Genomic DNA, 21,054 nt, shown 5'->3' on the forward strand with positions numbered 1-21,054 from the left:
TCTTGCAGAGGCTGAGTATCTCAGTATACATGAAAAGCAGGTGGACATATTCGTTAAGATACATTCCTTATAGGCAGTTAAATTAAGGGGGGGGGGGGAACCACACCACACACACACACACCACACAGACACCACTTATCTCTCTTCACACTCAGATGACACTCACCTGATCTCCCTGCCTTGATACCACAGTCCCAGCAGTAACCTGATGCAGTGTCACTTTACCATTCAGCAGCAAAGGATCCTGTATCAGAAGGAGTAGGGGGAATACAATTTACTTACCAGTACACACAAGCAGGTCTGATATGTGAAGAAGGGTTCAGACAAAGCAAATGAAATTATTATTCAAAGACAATGTTACAAGTACAAAGACAACATTGTAAGATAGGCAGATCTCTTTAAAACGTGGTACATAATTCTTGTATTTCTTTTCCTTCCTGTGTAGGGAAATATTAACCTTTTGCCTGAGCAAAATTGGTCAATTCCGTCTAGACTCTAAACGTATATAATAAACAGAGACCATCCTATGTCGTGTGCCATGAAAGTTCAGTCAACATTTCAGGTCTCTAAAGTCATGAAAAACAAAGTGAGGGGGAGAGCGGAAAAGGGGAGAGGAGGGGGAGAGCGGAAAAGGGGAGAGGAAAGAAAATCCAACATTTTCTTTAGCACAGTTCTTCTCTTGTCCACAGCACAGATTTGTGTGACAAGGAGCAGATTTTCACATGAGCTATAGACCAAAGGCTTTCCAAAAACAAGCAGCACACACACGAACCACCCAGCATCGTGGGCATTTGCCTCCTAAATTTTAAGAGCACCTAGGAAGGAGGATAGCCAAGGATCTGCCCTCCGTTTGGAAATTAGGTCCTCACCCCTAGCAAGGCTAAGGGACTATCAGGCTGAGCACATCAACTGATTTTAAAAAGAAAAGCCATCCTCATGAGGCAGACAGCAGAAGAAAATACTAAAGCTCCTACCGAGCTGGTGTGCAGAAAATTCCTTCCCAACTCCACTGATATAATCCTGAATACGTGACAAAGACAGAATTTTCTGGCTTATCTTAAAGCACTGCCCAGAAAACTCTGTACCTCACATGCAGTCATTAATAAATGTGTGCTTCAAAGCACATCATAAGGAACCCAAAAACTACTCTTGGGCAAGAGGCTCCAGCCCATCCAAATTGGTCGGCCTCCAAAAGCAGGAGATTTTACTAACAGCATCTTAAAAAATGGGCCAAAACCCCAGACTCAGTTATGTGGCTCTTGCTTGATGCTAAACAGTAGTGGAGCAGTGCCCATGTCTCACAGCTTAACCTGGAAGGCAAAGCCCAACACTTCAGTCACATCTATCAGTATTTCACACCGCAGAAATAAAGCAACTTAAAGAGCTATGTGCACAGTAATATACAATCTAATGCAATCAGCCATAGAAGAATTTGCCTTTAGTCATTAATCTTATTGCAGCAGGAAAACACGATAGCAGAGAGAAAAACATTTTTAATGCTATACTAGTTTTCCCTCTACTTCAGTTGAAAAAATGGAATAGAGCAATTAGAAAAATCAAAATTATTCTTTACACCTACAGCTGTTAAAAAGAACAGATTTTTCAGCAAAAAAAAAAAAAAAAGGTAGTTTTATTGAAACCAATCTGTTTCATGGGAACATATCCAATGTGAAGAACCTGACAAGCACCTGTCAAAATATTGCAGTTCTGTAATATCAACTCAGTTAACTTCTGTGATTTATTTCCTGTACTTATGTATTTGTAATTGCATACATTGCCCATACTTAAAGAAAAAGTTCTATTTACAAAAGTAACCAACAAGAACAACAACAAAAAACAAACAAGTTTTCTAGCAGGTCTGCTCATAAACCATCACAGATTTTTGGCTATGTTAGTACCAGAAACATTGTGAGAAGTATTTTTTGATGTCTAAGACAACATGGGCACTGAGAATAGATTGCACACAGAGCTGTGAAGAGAGCTTTAATAGCAGCTTAGACAAAAACCCTGCAGGGAACCACTCAGAAATATTTGCTTCTGCCTTGGGCATGAAAAGAGACTAAGTGACCTCTATGCAGTCCTTGAAGTCCTACATTTCTATGTTAGTATTACCTTGATTAAATAATACAAGGACTGACAAAGAAGATCAAGACCCATCTTGTCTAGTACCTTCTTTCTCAAGCCGGCGTGAGGCAACCTCAAATTCAGCATTGCACAGTCACAGGGTTTGAGCCAGAGAATGGTTCTTGCACTGACCTCCCTTCCAACAACTAGCTTTTAAATAAACAGTTGGCACTACAACAGAGCCATTTTCACAGCAAGTTTTCTTTATGTTATTGTAATATATAGGATAATAAATTAGCAGATGTCTGTGGTGCAGAGGTAAAATACAAAATGATAAACAGGAGTAGCAATTACCCAGGACAAATAATTTTCAGTTGAAAATAAAGTGTTTCAGTTGCATTATAACTCTTAGAGGAGATGCCCTTCAACACTGCTCAGCTTTCATCAAAACTGCAGATAAAGCCGAGATGTAAGCTATTTCAGACTGAAAACTGAACAGACTGAAAACAGTCCATGATTGAATTCAAGGAAACTAAGGAATTCGAGTTATATGTAACAAAGAAAAAAAATATATATTTGAGTCAGGTACCTAAGTGTCATTCAAAATAATACTGCTAATAAGTTATTCTCTCCTCTGTGTCTGTCTGGGTGTCATGACCAGAACACTATCTGCCAGGAAAATGCCCAGACTTTACTCACACTGATTGGCTGGCCTAAAAAAATAACACCTTCAAACGCCTCGTCAGCTAAGAATAAAAGATAGTTTTTAAAGAGAAATTCTTACAGAATTCATTTTCTTCTTTGGAGGTAATCAGTACTACATATAAATATTTTAAACAATAAGCTCCATTCCTTCGCCTGTAGAAAGATCAACTTTTGCTATAGAAGAAATTAACATTAATCTTCAAAGTAAAATCGCTACATTTCACTAGATTCTCATTATCTTCTGAAAAAAATGGGCTGCAGTAATATCAGTGTTTGAAAAGCTTATCTTATTGCATTTTTAAGATTTTCTGTGTAAAAAAAAAAATGGCTCTTAAGGCAGCATTTTTAAGGTTGCACTTCAATGATACACTCTGATTAATCAATCTGCTTACTTCTTAATTACTGGGAATTTATTCTAGATTCAAAGAGCATTATGTAATTGGTATCTTCAGAGATCTTGGCTTTTCTTTCTTTTGGTTTGTGATTCAAGAGGGTTAAAAAGGAAACCATCAGCTGCATCCTTTTTACAAACTCTTGTCACAAGCCAAGAAGTCCGAGGCCAGTCTTACCACGAACAGAAGGCAGAACAGAACAGATACATAGTCCCATTTTACTCCATCTGCAATGAGAATTTCTTCTAAAATAGGCTGTAGCATTTCAGACTGATATAAATGCCTGAGGAACTGAAAGTGAATGCACCCAGGCAGTCGCCTGCCACGGATTAAGAGGCAGTACCACATGCCTTAGTTAAAGCAGCAGCAGGGGGCACGTAGTTAGAGCCTCACTGTTTGCAGCTGAAAGATCACGATTAGGAGTTTGAAGCTGCAGTGGAAATAAGTCGGAAATCAGGACTATGAGAATCCAAAAGCAAAGTCTTTTAAAGTTCTAGCTACCAGGAAAGCAAAGTTCTTTGGTGACAGTCCTTACGCCAGAGAAAGACTGCAGCAGCTGGGCCAAGGTTCTGACAGCATCAACAGGCTTCAATTATTGAAACGCCAGGCTTCAATTATTGAAACGCCAGCCAACCTCTGCGGCTGACCTGAATGCAGTCTTTCCAAACTGCGTGATTAGTTGCATGACCAGATACACCTCTGAAGCAGTGTAATGAAATGCAGTTGCATTTATAGGGAATTAAAAAAAAAAAACACCTAAAAAGCAGTTATATTCCTCTTTGCAGCATGCTTAAGAAAGAGGGACATGTGGCACCTTCTGTACTCCACGTTCATATATCAAAAGGGAGATGCAAGGGCCAAATTCATCAGTGGCGGCTGTTACGCACAAAGCATCCAAGATGGCAGACACAGCCAGGACTCAAATACACATATTCAGTTCTGAAATCCAATGAGGTATTTGGATGCTATGCCCATGGCATTAATCAATTCAGCCATCACCTCAATGCCATTACATAAAAACTTCTTCACACTGAGCAAGAGCCTGAAATTATAATGCACCCAGAATTGTAGACTTCCTTCTCACAGCGACAAGTCTGTACTAAGCAAGAAAAGATTCATGCAGTGCATTTCAGCACAGTCTTTTCAAATGGCAGAATAATTCAGATTTATTTTAGTCCTTGTGATAACTTGAACAGACTAGGGAATAAAGCATTCAGCTAGTCTACGATGTATTAGGGAGACAATTCACTTTTTTGTGCTCAGCAGAATGAGATGAAGAGTGAAAAGGAGGATTGCATTTTTTTCCTGTGATAACTTACATCAAGTTTCATCAAGGTTGAAAGGTCTTTCTTTGCTGCCTCAAAGATGGCATCAATGGGTTTACTATTAGAGGAGTCTTGCACAGCAAGCTCACGATCAGTATAATGGAAAACTGCTGAAGGAGTTTCTGTCACCGTCACAGTCTTCTTCAATATCGACTGCAAAGAACAGAAAAAACAAGTGTCATTTTTGCACATTGTAATTGGCAGCTGCCCAGCAAAACTTGGCAGTTACCATCTGTGTTCTCCCATTCACCACAACTGGTGTCCCTAAAAACAAAAAGGTGCGTTTCCAAAAAGACAACAACTCACTAACTTCATTAGCTGGGTATTTTTCTGCAGTACTTGACAGTCATGTCATAGTTACTCATCACAGATCACAGAGCAGAAAAATAAGACTTTTCACAAACTGGGCGGCTGCCAACTTGATAGAACTGGAACTCAATCAAAACAGTGAAGTACACAAATGAGGAGAAAGACTAAATGTCTACTGAGGACAACTACTGAGCCAGTTTCTCTTCAGATTTTGGGTTCAATTGCAAGTTTTTTGCTCTGAACTTTCAGGTTGGTCTTCATAAAAAACACGCCAGAAAGAAATGCAGATTCATAATTCATGGCTGAAAACCCATCTGGAAAGTTTGCAGATAGATATAAATTTTGATTTCCTTGCCGTAAAGCAGTTCTCACAAATAAAATTTAACAAATTCACATTTCCAATTAATTTTTTTTTTTTACATGTCATAGGAACATAGTATCTAAAACCAAGAAGCTGCAGCACATGTTTTGCTATTGCTTGCCATGGAAGTCTCCAGAGTTTCAAGCTTTTCACTGAAAAGTGAAATCACTGAATTCTACTTAAACAATTAAAAGTTTAAACAGACCATGGAAGACTACCAGTCATCACAACTCATGCAGGGCTGAGTAACTGCAAGGGCAAAGTTTCGAAGAGAGAAATCATTCAAAGGAACCATTCAGATCACTCAGAGAATAAGCATGGGTAAAGTACAGCACAAGGAAGACACTGGAATCTCCAACAGGGCCGACCTACCTTGCTCCCCGCTGGGCTGCTGCCAGTGTCCTCCGAGCCAAAGTGAACCCTGGCTCTTTCATAGGCCATGTCCATGTCTGACTTAGCACCGCTGGAATTACCTACAAGCAAGATGAAAATCTTTATTTTTTTAAATCATTTCCATTATTAGTTTATCTCAGACAACCAAAGGTACACAAACTCTAGCAATATTTCTTCTTTCTTTCTAAAGCTTATGACTAAATAGAAAGTGGCATTCTTGGATTCTGTTTGATCTGGAAAATCTGACAGGAATTTTAAACCATCTCATCTGACTTTATGTATACAGCAAGTCCCACGATTCACACAGCCACTCTTGTACTGAGGTCAGTAACTATTTGGGGCTAGACAAGAGACAGTCGTTCTAGATTTGAAGACTGTCAGGAGAAAGCAAGTCTATCGCACTGAACGTTATTCTTATTAACCTTTACTCCCCTAAATCAAAGAACCTCTTCAGACCTGATGCACATCAAGAGATTCCATAGGAGAATATGGTGTTCAGGGACTTCCTAGAGCCCCTCCCTGGAAGGCATTTGCCCTGCTCCCTGCTATTCCCCAAAATTGTCTCAAGTCTTTCATCCAACCTGCTCGAAGTGCTTCATGCACACAGAAATACATAAACATATTTTCTTACAGATCTCACCTATTCAATTCACTTATTTAAAGTCACCAAGAACTTCTATTCTGTACTTCTCCTATCTTGTTATTTCTTTAATATATCTCAAAATTACAGCTCCCTGGTAATCCCATTCATCTTTTGGGAACTTATCTGAGATAATTAATTACCAAGACATAACTGGGAAACAACTCTTATTTAATTATTTTGAATAGGATTTTTGCACTTCAGTCTCATGATGTGCAAATTCATCACAGAAATATTTAACTGTTTCACCAAGTTAAGAATGATGCAGAGATTGCAATCCCAATTTATAGATATAACCTACAGACATTTTATTGTGTTTCTATGTGCAATATACCTATAAAAATATATATTGCTTTCAGAAGATTTCAAGCTTTCTCCATTATGCCTTTTTTTTTTTCTTCCATTACTACTGTTCTTTCTTGACTCCTGAATCTGGTCACCTAATGAACATCGAAACAGCTCTCAGGTTTTAAACTCTGGATCACTCCCCAACACACACACACACACACACTTGTCTAAAATTCCCTTGATTTTTGGGAAGTTAGTTTTTGGAAGTATGGAGTTGCCCTATATTTATCTTTGTTTAATATGAACAGATGAAAATATTACTTGCTCATTAAATTTAAAAATATAGTTCTATATCTGACAGAGCTTGACCCCTATTCTCTTCTAGCTCTGTCAAGGGCAAAAATCCCACTGTCCCAGGGATTCAGACCTAAATAATAGCACTTCCACTTTCCCACTGTATCTAAAAGTGAGGACACGTCTTTATACATATTAAATCTACAAGTGCCAATGGAGTCATAAATTTTTTCAGTGATCACCCTCCACATTATTATCAGCAAAACCTCCAACCACAGAACCAAACAAATGTATCTTATGCTACTAGCTAAATTTTATACATATATACACACACGTGTGCGTGTACGCACACACACGTGTGCGTGTGTGTGTGTATATATAAACCCACAGCAATTTGGAACTTCCCAAATTCGCTGTAAGTAACAAAAAGCCTAGAAACTGGAAATAGCAGCACAATACTCTGTGTGGGCTAACTTAACTACCTATCAATTATACTATCGCACAGATCAGTGTCAGCATAATTACTAAACCCCAATACACCAAGTGCATTTTAAGTCTAAACATACGCTCACCAGGTTCAACCTAAAAATAACCTGATCACGGGCACATGGGCATGACAAGCATCCTCTGCACAGCTCTGCATATTAAAAGTCAGAGAGGGAAGAAGAGGCAGTCTAAGAGCAAAAGTTTATGTCTGTTAGACTTCTGTTCAAATTAGAAGTCTTTATCTCAATCTGTAGATATAAGCTTCCCACACAGTGATTAATTAAACTGTCTTGTTGCTGAAATGAGAATTAGAAAGGATACAGCAGAACAAGCTTTAACTAGAACTGTTGACTCAAAGGAACAGAAGGCAGTTGGAAACTCGAGCAGGATGCGAGCCCATTTGCTGAACACAGGCGCGCCGGTATCCCACACACTGCGGCTGTGGAAGAGCTGCCAAAGCGGCGGCACCCGGCACCCTCACTGGCAGGGCTCCAGCTGCCTCCTTCCTTCTAAGCACTTTACCTGTGCCTCCTCGTGCAGGGGGTCCTATCGCCCTGCACATAGGCTGTAGTTTGGGGTTCGAATGAGAAAAATCAGCTTATCTCTTGACAAAAATAGATAACTGCTACTTCACCTGCAGGAATCAAGTTGGGAATGCTCATCTCCAGAAAGAACAAGGGAGTTACTGCACATTAAAAGACCCACCTTGGTCATCCACCAGCCCAGATATTCTACACGGTCCCATTACCTTTCTTCACCTAAGGGGTTAGCGTGCTTAAAGGGGACTAGCATGACCTGGCAGGTTCATATTTCATCACGTACTCTCACAGCCTGCAGCTGCTGTATTTCATGGTGGATAGTCGTACAAAAGAAAAATACAATTCACACGCCAGCCCTAGAAGCGGTAAGGTTTTCTTCAAAGCTATTTTTGGCAAGTTTTGTCCATTCCAACCAGCCAAGTGAGACTAAGATGCTGAAATAGCAGCATCCATATGATTCATTTCTTTCTCCCAATCAATGACCAATCTAATCAGTATCTCCATGAAGCCTGAGTACTAAGCCTGGTAGTGGGACAAGATCTTGATTTTTTTTACTCAGGACATCAAGATACTTTCTGTACAAGCCAAATGGTGACCAAAGCCTCACTACTATGAGCAGAAGTCAGCTCTTAACTGAGGCAAATCAGAATTACCCAATTAGGAAAGACAAACAGATAGAATCACTGTTAAATACGCAGAGATGCTTCCACAAAGAGGCTCTGAAAACATGCACAGACACTACCTTTGAAATGCTGCAGGGCTGCACTGGCAGATCATATTGAACTACAGTATTTATTTAGTGGAAAAAATAACGGATAGCAAAAAACAAACAAGCAAGCAAAACAGTAACCTACAGCCTATAAAGTCAAACCCCACATGCATTGCTAATATTTTCCCTTCATGTTTCCCTGGCTCAGACAAATGGTTTCATTTATCACTAGCCAAAATTCAGTTCTGTTCATATCCATTCCTCTGACCAGTAAACACAGAAGTTATCAAAAATTATAACTGTGATATTTTACATTCACATAGCAGAAACTAATGAAGAAAAATAATTTTCCATTGTTAAAAAACAAAAATGTAAGAGAATCCTCTGCCCATACCTCTCTTCTATATACGCCATTAACTCAACAGCAAGAAGTGTCAGAGAGCTTCAAGGAAAACCATCCTGCTCTGCCTGTCTCCTCTAATCCTTATTCTAAACTAATTAACAGTTTAGGTAAGCAAGACCTTTATCTTTTAATGGATCTGGGATACCTTTATTCCTCCGATAAAACTTCGTATGACTTCTAGATCCTTCTATGATGCAACCAAAAAGTCAAGATATTCTCTACACCTCAACATATGGTTCAGAAGACGACATGCAAATTGGAGATGTCTGAAGGTCACTGAAGAGAATGTCAGTCTCAAAACGGCTCAGCCTCATAAGCATCTTGGAACATTCTGTGATAAATCACTCTTACTACCCTTTGAAAAAAGCCTTCCATTCAAAGTAACAAAGTTTTGTTCTGTACTCTCTGAGACAATCAGCCAAGTACGTCATTTTTTTACTTTTATTTTTCAGATGATTTATTTCAGTGATACTGCTCTTGGTGCAGGATGCTCAATAGCCCAATTACGGCATGCTCACCGTTGCAGATGTGGGCAGCAAAGGAATGCTTTTAGGGAGAAACTCATTGGCTACTCCAAAAAAAAAATAAATGTCTGACTGGAGTTTCATGATTTAGGAAACAGTATTACCTGAAGATGAGATCCCATATGATTACATATATTATATACCCCAATTTTCCCAAGAATTTCTTACCAGGAACCTCTGCTGACCCAGAAGAAGGAGGAGAAGAAAAGCTTCTTCTGAAAATGTGCTCAGTATATTCTGTACTGGAGACCTTCAGTGCATCTGAAATTTAGGAACAGGGATTACAAATCCTAACAAAAACAAACGAACAAACAAAAAAATGCACCAGTATAGACTGCAGACTTTCCACTAATCATTTCCAAAGCCTTAAAACACAGCCTTTAATCATCTTTAAAACACCAGTGTTTAAACGCTACACTTGAACTTGCCTCTTCATTTTGTTTTCATTTTTTTTTTTTAAATTCAAAGGCAAAATTCAACTTAAACCACTTTCCTAGGTCCAGCTTCAATACAGACACTTAATCCCACATCTCCCTTCTCCCTTGCTTCTTGAGACAATGCTCAACTACTTTGAACAAAATCCTCTGATGAAGAGCACAACTGCAAAACACCATCTACCCAAGGACACTTGCTATATATATTTCCAGAAGTGTTACCTATTTCTGGTGTATCCCCAGCTTTTTCAAATCTTTCTCCACGCTCTTCCTCTGATACATTAGATATTTGTCTTTTTACTGCTTTGTTTGAACTTCCTCCAGATGTTACACTTGCCACTGAGATCAGGGGGATGGCTTGGCTTTGCTGCAAGAAGCAAGGTGAAAACGATAAAGCAAGATCTAAAAGATACATCCAGGCACTCACTCACACTTGTTTTGTAAGACAGATATGCAGAAAGTTGCCTTTTACAGTGACCCCGCTAAGTAGACTCTCTGGACTTCCCCAGTTAAGATATATATCTTAGAGCAATCTTTAGGCTACCAGCCTAAAGAGCTGGTAGCCAGAGCTTCACCAGTCATACATAAAATAGAAAATGGGAAATAAAAAAAGAAGAAAAAAGTGCTCATTCTTGCACTGCTACCCCACATCTCACCCTACAGCTATATTCCTATTTAGCAGGCAGAGTTCCTGAAGTTACATTAGGAAGAACATAGCTCTTGACCAGATGATCTGAAGAACCTATTAAGTTTTCGGTCACTGAAATCTTAACACTGGTAATGAGGCAAGAAGTACAGGAATACAGTCCTGCAAAAACCTAAGACAAGTAAAGCAAGCTCTAAACTTATGAACTGAGCCCATCTGCTGAATAAGCAAACAGGAAAACCTAGTAGGGAAATCATTTTGGTATTTCATCATTATCAGACAAGTTATCTTTTTGTTCATTTTCTTTCACAAGCCTCTATTTCATTCTCCCAAAGACACTCATTTGCACATTTTAGAGGTTGAGAATTAATGTCAGAAAATAGACAGCAAAAAAAGTAATAATGCCAACTCCATCATTTCATTTTAAGACGTGTGGGGATATTACATCTGCAATCACAAAGACATCCTCAACATAGTGTAACAACCAGCCTTGGCACTATTGCAGATGGAAGCAGCAAGCATCACTAATGCACATCAGGCCTTGCTGAGATGCAGAGTGAGGTGTTTCCAATTTACATAATTTTAGCTTTTTTTTTTTTTCCCCCTCTTCTTCTTTCCTCTCCCCTCCAATTCCCTACATAACCATGTAGACTAGATTTTTAGGGACTGCTTATAACAAGTGCTCTCTCTCTCTCAAGTACTGTCATTATTAACGTGCAACATTTGCTCTACTTGCATTCATGCTTGTGACCACCTGAAACAAGCAACACCTCTGGGGCAAGTCATGGACAGGCAGCAAAGTAATAGCAAATAAAAGGGACCCCAAACTTACACAGTTGAAGAGCTCCGTAGTCAGACCAAGGTAGTTGTGCAATGCCAGGAATGTCACTCTCTGCAGCCTTACCATGATGATCTGAAAAGGGCAATGGAGAGACAAGAGGAATGGATTTAGTGTTCATGCTTGCATTTAGGTACAGTCATGCACCAGTGACACTGCACAAAAACACGTGCTTCAGCTTAAGACAGCATAAATTGAAGTTGATAAATTGAGGCCTAAATATATATTTACCAACAAAGCTTACCTGTACAACTCTAACAAGAGTTTCAGGATATTTCTGGAAGACGTCTTGAAAGGCACTTGCTGGAAGTCGCAATATTGTGGAGGGAACGGCTGCCCGGGCCGAGACGGTTTTATAGGGAGCAGGATGACCCTAGCAGAAAATTTGAGACAAGTTGATGCCACTGATTACCAGCACCAGTTCTTCCTAATGGCTTCCCAAATTTCTGCGTGGCTATTCTGTGTGTTTGATATACAGCATCTGACCACAAAGGGCCTTGAACTTATACTCCATGACCTACCGATGGTGTAATGAGGGCAGTGTGGTCAGATGAATTCACAGAGGCAACTTCACTGGCATTAAACAGGAACGGAGGGAAATAAGAGCTACAAGAAGGTGTATTGGGTTAAGAGGAACTGGCTAGTCTGTCACCTCTGTCGCAGTTTTGCTGATTTTATTACCTGCACATACAACCAAGTTATTTGCTGCAATAACAATCCTAGACTCATAAACCAGGAGAAATATCAAAAACAATATATAACAAATAATTTTTTTTTTAAACACGATTTTCCTCCTGCGCATCAGGAAGCAAGTTCTTCAAACACCAAACTTACCAATACAAAGTGCTGACTGTAAAAGAAACAACCTGTAAGTCATCTAGAGCATTAAAGAGCTGAATGGCATCACTAGTGCAAAGAACTGCTGCCTGACTGATGCACCAACACCAAACAAGACTCATTTTATACCACTGCCATCATGATGGAAAAAAAACTACAGTCCTGCCAGCCCTGCTGATCAAGGAGCCAGGATGAAGCAGACTCTAGAAATAAAATTAAATTAACTGAAACCAATATCCTGATTACATCAACTTCAGCTGACCTTTTTATAAAGCCCAGGGATGATATTAATAGCTTGGATTTTCAAGTTGCAGGGAGATTTGAAATTTTACGCCTCTTTGACCTGTAATCTAGATCAGAAAAGTGTCCTCAATTTTCCCGAGATTCTTTTAATTGAGTAAAGAAATTAACACATGGTTTTTCCATCCTCTGCTGTATGTAAAATAAACACAACGTCCTTCTTTTATAAGTCTAATTAAAGTCAGACTTTAAACCCAGAAGTCCTTTGGAATTCTCTATGTATTCAAACGCAGAAGAATATATATACACTCTATCTTTAAAAACATATATATGTTTCCATCAACTTTATCTTCTACCAATCTCTATAGCAAACACACAATGAAACATTAAAGAGATTTAATGGATCTTTAATTGCTAAACACCAAGTAAGCATTGATTTCCATAATATTTATTCAAAAGAGCAAAATAAGCATTGTACATCCCATCTATATGCTCTGCACTCTATTCAGAGCCTTTTTTTTTTCCTCCTGCCAACAATGCTTATTTGAGAAAGACCAATGCTGACAGTCTCACAGAAAGTCATCTTAAGGATAATAACAGATAATAACGTAGCAGCTTTTTCTCCCCCCCGCCCCCCCGCCAAAGAACAGCCCATCCCTCCGACTTTCCAGCATATAATTTTGCCTCTTTTAAATCCTTGCATGAGAGCAGCCTGCTTTTGAAAGAGCAAACCAACATGTGTCATTGGCTTGGCACATGCTAAAAGCTGTCAGAGAAACAGAGAGAGGAAATGTACCCGTAATTGCCTGTTATCTCAAACATAATGCGATGAGCAGCACGGAGAACACTGTGCTTGAATTCGTTGTTTGGCAATCACACACTGATGTCACGAGGAAGTTAAGCTACTGAACTTGTGTTTTCAACGGGGAACTTTTTGTTCTCTATGCAGATAATTATTTATTTCTGCCTTGTTCTAAGGCCTGCAGAGTAATTAAATGCTGTAGGTGACAAATGTCACAGCAAAATACGTAGCTGAATGCAGGTGACAGCCAAGGGCCAAATCCAAACAAATTTGCCCAAGGAATCTGCTACAAGAGACACAGCTGTCTTGCACTCTCCTATTTGAAGTGGCAACTCTTTTCTGTTCCCTAAAATGTGGTACATCCTCCCTATTCTTGTTACTTGGGGGTCCTCTTCCTCCACACTGCGCTGACACATATGGCTGTAAACTCAACGTTCTTGCAATAATCGCTTGCTCCTTTACAACCTCCCCCGTCCATCTTCTCCACTGTCTTTTAAAGGCACTTGATCAACTAAGCCCAAAGGGCTCAGTACCCCTTCCAGGCTCTTCCTTGTCCTTCCAACTATCCCACCTGCTCCAAGGTTTCCAAATACCATCTCCGTTTGAAAGGCAAGAGAATATTACAACCCAAAGCTCTAGTGATCATCATCAAAGGCAGTCTCGGTTGGTCCCATTTAACTCAGGATGAATATTCTTCATTCAAGGAATAGATTTGACTGTACACATGGAAAAGCACAGGGAAAAAGGGAGCACTCAGCAACAACTGCAGAAAACACGCTGTCAGATTCCAGCAACTTAGAGACTTCTTTAAAATTTAAAGCAGTATCGACTCAAAGGCATGTTGATTATATCACATATTCTAAAATATCATGAAAGGGCTAACAAATAGCTGAATTTGAAACTTTATCCTGTGAGTTTTGAGAAGGCAGTATTTATCTGTTTCCCCAAACAGCGAAATGCAGACTAAACATCTCCTATTAGACCAGGTATCTTTGTATTTAAATACATCTAAGGGAACTCTTCCAATACAAGACAAAATAGGATGTAATGCAGCCATTAAAAAAAACCTACTAGTGAAAGGGCAAAGATCCTTCTAATTCTGCTATTAATATAAACTTGACAGCAGGTACCACGCTTGCACAGACCTAAGTTATTCGTGCGCCATTACTTTCTACAGAAGAAAGCATGACTGAGCTTAAAAATTGTATATGGCTTTCAATAGGTTTTTATATAATATATAAAGTGTATCTGATTTCCATTATATATATATATATATGTATAGTTGCATCTAAAAGTGGCAAAGAACATGTAACAGAATCATTATGACTAGAATAAGGGAATCTTTTAACAAAATGGAATTGAGAAGCATGAGAAACATGCTACAAGGTCAAACAAGAACAGTTTATCACTTACATTTTATTCATCTTTTCAGCTATCGAAAACATTCAAGCAAACACTCAAATGCCTGTGTATTATCGAATATGACGCGTTTGCTACCTTCAATTTCTAAAAAAATGCAGTGACATTTTGAACAGTCATTTGAATTTCAACTGAAATATATACTTACTGTACAAATCAATAGTCTATGACCAGCCAGCACTTAGCTCATTTTGTTGCCTGCCAGAGAGCACAACCATCAGATGGCCACTGGCAACATTATAGTATTATATGAAATCCATCAGCTTGTTCCACAGTATGATTAAAACAAATCTGATGATTCATATGATTGTAATTAGGACTGATACAAATAAATTCATTAGTAATAAGGCAAATGGTCTAAAAGCCAGGAACCCTGGGTCTTAGCCTGGTCTTTCTCTTGATTCCTATATGACCTTGAATAAATCAAACTGTACCTCATTTTTCCAGCCACAAAAGAACAATCTAACCCCATCACTTACCAGAGACATTGTTAAGAAATAGCTTGTGTTACACTCTCAAGTCTATATGTTTCCAACCAATTTACTTACTACAGAGTTAAGTTAACAGCTGTGAAGGCCCAGAAGGAAGAGAAAGTCCCATCAAAGGAACATTTCCCGTTAAGATTCTTTCGTAGCAACATGCCAAGCCTGAGGTTAGTTCAGGGTGACTGAACCTGCAGCCCCGCAGAAAACCTGTATGTTCAGAACGTACCGTGATAACGTCAAGGATGCTGAGAAGGCTGTGGACACTGTCTCCCGCCAGCACCTCCTTAACAACCACTTCTGTGCCATCCTGCAAGCAGAGGAGAGAAGGTTACTACAGACACAAACCTATCAGGTACATGTGGAGTATTTCTGAAAGCCCAGCTTGCTCTTGTGCTCCTAGAGCCTGAATGGAGCTAACAGAGATGGTCCCTCATGAGAGCCAGACCTTAGTTTTCCCTCTGCTGTGATGGAGGTGGTCCACCACAATGCCAAGGTTTTAAATTGCAGTTTTAAGTGACAGAAGCAAAAACACAAGACCTTCAAGGACACCTAAAGCAGTTCAGGGAGCGACAAATGAAACCAAAAGCCAGTTTTATCTAGGGGTAGACGTGACCTGCTTGGGTTTTTGGTTTTTGTTTTTTAATTTTTCTTAAAAAACAGAACAAAAAACTCCACTCTATTCTGACACAGAATTAGTTGCTTTTGTTGAGAGATGATACATGGTGCCAGTCAGCACAATCTATGAAGAATAGATGAATCCAAAAGCATATAGAAATCAGCAAAATTGGGATAATTTCCAAACAAAATAAACAGCTTTCTCATACATTAAAAAACTGTTCACATTTTAAAGCTGTGCTGAAATATTTCTGTCAGGAAAGGACGAGGAGGAAACTTTAGCTTCCTCACCAATTAGTTATTAGGAAACTAATGACAATTAGAAGGGATTTTTTGACATCCAACATTTTAGGACTCACCAGTGACACAAGCTGTCATTTCTTTGCCCTATCTAACCCAAAGTGATTCTGAATCTTCCATCTCCTAGGAGAATTCTCCTGAATATCAGTTAAAATATTTGGGGGTGGAGTATTTTTGATGCCTCCCGCTGCCACTATCCTGCTTTATATACCTGTTTTATATAACTATCACCCAAGCAACCACTATGAGGATATCTGAGAATGTCTGAGTTGCCTTTAGCTCACTCATTTAAGACATGGGGAATCACAGTAAAAACCTTGACTTTAATAAACACTATGGCCCTGAATGGTTGGAAGCAGCCTCCTCCAAAGCACGGTATGATTCAATTGCTTAAACTTAATCAAAGTTTAATGATTAATGCCAGCCTATGCCCTATGCCAACAGATGTAGTTCAAGAATTACAATTCAGTTTATTCTTACACTTTCTTGTATGCAAACTTCCAGCTTGCCATCCTGCACAACATAGATGCTGTTATCCAGCTGCCCAGGACGGAAGATGTATTCACCTTCATGCAACTGTACAAAAAACATGTGCTTACACAGCTCCAGAAAAAGGGGCTTCTCAAAGTGACCAAGAACCCTGTGGAAAGGAAAGCAAAATATTAACCTTCTTCTCTCTTCTGCAGAGAGGAACTTAAGACTATCACTGTCCTTTCAACAGCCTTCATAAATTAGCAGACCTCCAGGTACAAACAGCACATATTTGTAGCATGGAGCCCAGTGGCACCACAGAAGGGGTAGAACTCCCGAGGCAGAAGTACTGCAAAACACCAAAAATGATCAACACTGGGGCTCTGCTTTGAACAGCACTCTGGGGAACACCAGCAGACTCAGAAGGAACCATATTCAGTACCCTCCAAACACACACTAGAGTGGCTTTTGAAGGGGACAAAATGTAAAAACCTGCAAAAGATTCACGCATTTTATGAAAAAGTCACCTTTTAAACCCTTCCCTTTTAGTACAGCTATCCTGTCAATGTAACCAGAACATAAGAGATGCTGAAAACAATAGGAAAAAAAAAACCCCACATCTGAATGTATTTACGTTTGGATACTCTGTCTTCTGGAGGCAACATTCAAGCAGGCTCCTGCGGTAATGGCAATTAGTCACCACCAGACAGACAAAACACCTGTATCCTTCAGTGCACAGCACAAGAAGGGCCCTTGATACCACTCCATTAGCTCATTAACAGTATCCATTATTCAAATTTTACTGCAACATCAATTAGTTATAGAAAATTGTAATTACACTGTGGAAAGTTTAGGTGACTTAAATAGCAATTTTATTAGATGACCAAGCAGACAACGATTATGACCTTCAGGACTAAACTAGATCATAAGAAAAACAGCTGAAAACAAACAAAACCAAAACTAAAGAGCTGGAAAGAAATCTCATTTTCTTCCCTATGTAATCAACACAACCCTTGACTGAATGGGCACAAAGACCATCCCCTATTATTAAGGATTAAGTTGACTTTGACTCCTTTTGTATTTTTTTAGATGAGAGAGAAAAAAAAAGCTGCAATTAGGGAGTTGCCAGTTTAGTATTCAATTAGCATTTGCCAATTACAGTGCCTTTTTGTATCAAAAATAAGCCTAATACAGTCTAAAGGGAATTTTTAAGAATGCATTAACATAAATCTGTTCCAGTTAGAAAAGCTTTATCATAATTATCTCCAAGTTTGGATACTACCTTTCTCTTTATTTCATAATGTTTTTAGAAAGTTAAGTTAGATTTATTCTCTCCTTACCCTCAAACAAACTTTCAGCCAACTGCTTGAAGAGACTGACCACACAATGGATAAAACTCAACACTTTATATAAACTATCAAGTGTTTATATCATTTGAACACCCGTTAAAACCAAACTTCAAGCTCAACTTCCCATTTAACATTACCTAACGTTTTTAAGCATATACAGCACTTCTGATGGCAAATGGGAATTCTTCACATCAAATTCAGTGAGGTCTGCCTCTAGCAGAGAAGGAGGTGGTTCTTTTGGCTGCAGTGTTGGACACTCCTTCTTAATACGCAGAATCCTAGGAAGAAAAAATAAACAGAAATCAGAAGGATCTGGAACTCTCTTCCTTTCAGTGCTAACAGGCTTCATGCTGACACCACAGGCAGACTGCAACATTAAACACATGCCATAGCATGTTACACGTTATCAAACAGATCCAACAGCAGCAGCCCACTCTGTCACTGCTCCTGACCTGTCTGTCTTTAACAAAACTACAGGCAGCACTGGGTGGGTACCCCCTCTATTCCAGCAAATTTCCCAACAAAACACTAGCCTGATGCACAGCTGGCCATTCAAATGACTGTAAAAACAGCAACCAAGAAGAGCTGTACAAGAGAGAGGCTCCACACCAGAGAAAAAACACAGAGTTTCCAGTATCTCCTGAAATATCTCATACTGCAGCCTCCATGGCATAAATCCTTCTCTCCCTAGAAGCCCAAGTACCTTTTAGCCAATGATAAAACTTTTGCCCGTTTCCTCATCCTTTGGCGAGGCACAGTATTCCCAACCAGGGAGTTTGGAAGAGTTGTAACCTAGGAAGAGATAAGGAAAACAAAAATAATTAAGTATAAACATAGATAGATACAGAACATGAGTTCAGATCCTACAGAGGATGCCACTTATAAACCAAGCCTTCAGAACATGAGCAAAGTGACACACTTACATAAGACTCTGGAAGACTAACACCTGCTGCAGGATCTCTTTCTTTTAAGAACGAATACTGTCATTTTGATAAGTAACTATTACAGTGGTAATGGATGACTGGAAGAAAAACAAAACAAAAGCAACCAACCAAAAAAAAAAAAAAAAAAAAACTTGACTATACAGTTCTCACTCAAGAGCACAGAGCATTAGACACATAAGTAATACTGAATGCATCAGCAGTCCTATGATATTCTGGTAAGCTAACAAGCAGGGCCAGAGTCACTTTTGAGTTGGTGACAACTTGCAGCAACGAAGCCTTTCATTTGTTTTTCAGGGTAGCTGACTGCCACCTCCTGGAGCAATGCAACTGCAAAACCAAGAAAACATTCCAAACCATCACTAGTTCTCCTTGTGGGAATTGAACCCCAGGAAAACTTCCCTCATACACACAGAAAAGTCTTTTTAGCTTTTTATTTAATTTGGAAACTTGTTTGTTCCCATCATGCCTTTTTTTAATCATTAAGTGAAAGCTTGATATTTTACCAATAATACACAAAGGACAGTTTATTTTGTAATATTCTCTATCTCATTTGGGAATAAAACTAGAAACTGAGGTCTAAATCCCCCAAACAAACAAAAAAGCTTAAATAACTTTACCATATGGAATTTTAAGGATCTTTTATGTGTTATATTTAAAAACAAACAAACAACAAATAAAAACACTTAACACTAATGAATTTTGGACTTTCACATGGACTTTTGTTTGGCTACCTTCTACATGAAGCCCAATCTGCATTGTAAATGCCAGGTTAAGGGAATCATTTCCTTCCTAATTAGTAAGTCTACTTACCTGAACTCCCTGCAGCTGATACCTGCTGTGGTAGTTCAGAAGAGAAAATGACTCCTCGGCTAGATGTGACTAACAAAATAAAGTTACTCACCAGGGAAAGATATATATACCAAAGAATCTTGAAGAATTAACCTGAAAGAGCCCTTTAAAAATCTATTTCTGCGTGGGTCCAATTTGATTCTAAAGCTACTGCTGTTCCCATTAGCAAACCATGCAAAATTCCAGGGAGTCCTGAAACATTCCCAGAATTCCAGTAAAATTTAATAGGCTAAAAGTCCTGGGCTGGACTAAGCAGGTGAAGTACTTGAACATTCACAATGCTTTCCAGACTGGATTTGGATCTTTACTTCCCTCCCCAAAGCCAAGTGCTCTTACTTTTCTCATGATCTTCCGCCCATAGAACATCACTTTGTCTCTCTTACGAAATCGGTACTGGGGCACATGCGGTTGCAGTTGTTCTAGAAGAACAGAGGCATATCAGAAACCAGAAATCAGAAGAACAGAGGCATATCAGAAGAGGCATATCAGAAACCACCTGCAGCTTTACATTAAGGAGCAAGCGCAGCAATATCAACTCTTCCACCTCATCATAATTCCAGCTTATGGCTCCTAAGAAGCAAGATAGCACACTCAGAGTCTGAAAGCTAAATTAATACCGGATTTCCCAACTCTGGTTAGCCAAGCTAGGCTAGGGAATAAATAGGCTTGAGGCTCTACTCAATCCCTAGGAGGGGTAATAAAAAAAGCACCCTAAATAGATAAAATGAACTGATCTTTGTATCTCCCAAAAGGAGAGCTCCAATTTATCTGCTTCCTATGATTTCAATAGTGAAATCGCATCAGGCTTGAAATTATTTACATATCAAGTAAGATTAAGGTTATCACAAAACCTCTAATGCCTTGCACGACAGATAGGAATTCTACAGCTAGCTCTGTAGAAGTGAAGCAGTCCAAGTCCTTTATCCCTTTAAAACAGTTTTTCTCCATGAACAACTATGTTCACACCTGGGACCACAGTCTACCACATAATATTAAGAACACACTAAAGGAAAATGATCCACCAATAAAAGCATTTTTTAAAAACGTACTTACTAGATTGTTTCACTCTTCTGTAAACAAGAAATACCACAATTCCTATAAGGAAGATGGCTACTGCAGCTCCAATTGCAATTCCAGTCAGCTGTGAAGAGAATTTATGGAGAGAGAGGAAAAAAAAAAGGGGGGGAAGCCTTTAAAGTTAATTTTTTTTTTTTTTTGAGGGGGTGGGAGGGAGTGGGGATAGAACACCTAGCTCAGTAAAATATCTGAATGTCAAACACATTCATAAACACTGATTATAACTGAAACGTTATATGGAAGGACAACAAGTTTAAGTGTAAAACATATCAGTGCCTCCTTCCTAAACTCAAGCAGACAGAACATGCAGGCTTTT

General features: G+C 39.1%; 1 protein-coding gene across 1 annotated transcript in view; it reads right to left on the reverse strand.

Moving 5' to 3' along the window:
• PNPLA7 (patatin like domain 7, lysophospholipase) overlaps window positions 1-21,054 on the reverse strand; it is a 113,643-nt gene that overhangs the window by 89,975 nt on the left and 2,614 nt on the right. The window contains exons 3-15 of the mRNA XM_088532172.1: window positions 20,715-20,802; window positions 19,998-20,080; window positions 18,572-18,660; window positions 18,006-18,146; window positions 16,529-16,688; window positions 15,360-15,440; window positions 11,595-11,723; window positions 11,345-11,425; window positions 10,089-10,233; window positions 9,601-9,693; window positions 5,529-5,629; window positions 4,481-4,639; window positions 167-244 (exon numbers count right to left, since the gene is read on the reverse strand). Coding sequence (XP_088388298.1) covers window positions 167-244; window positions 4,481-4,639; window positions 5,529-5,629; window positions 9,601-9,693; window positions 10,089-10,233; window positions 11,345-11,425; window positions 11,595-11,723; window positions 15,360-15,440; window positions 16,529-16,688; window positions 18,006-18,146; window positions 18,572-18,660; window positions 19,998-20,080; window positions 20,715-20,802 — 1,428 coding nt within the window. The remainder of the gene's footprint in view (window positions 1-166; window positions 245-4,480; window positions 4,640-5,528; window positions 5,630-9,600; window positions 9,694-10,088; window positions 10,234-11,344; window positions 11,426-11,594; window positions 11,724-15,359; window positions 15,441-16,528; window positions 16,689-18,005; window positions 18,147-18,571; window positions 18,661-19,997; window positions 20,081-20,714; window positions 20,803-21,054) is intronic.

This window comes from Tinamus guttatus, unplaced genomic scaffold, assembly GCF_059628265.1.
Source record: "Tinamus guttatus ecotype Peru unplaced genomic scaffold, ASM5962826v1 Tinamus_guttatus_pri_ptg000457l, whole genome shotgun sequence".
NCBI lineage: Eukaryota > Metazoa > Chordata > Aves > Tinamiformes > Tinamidae > Tinamus > Tinamus guttatus.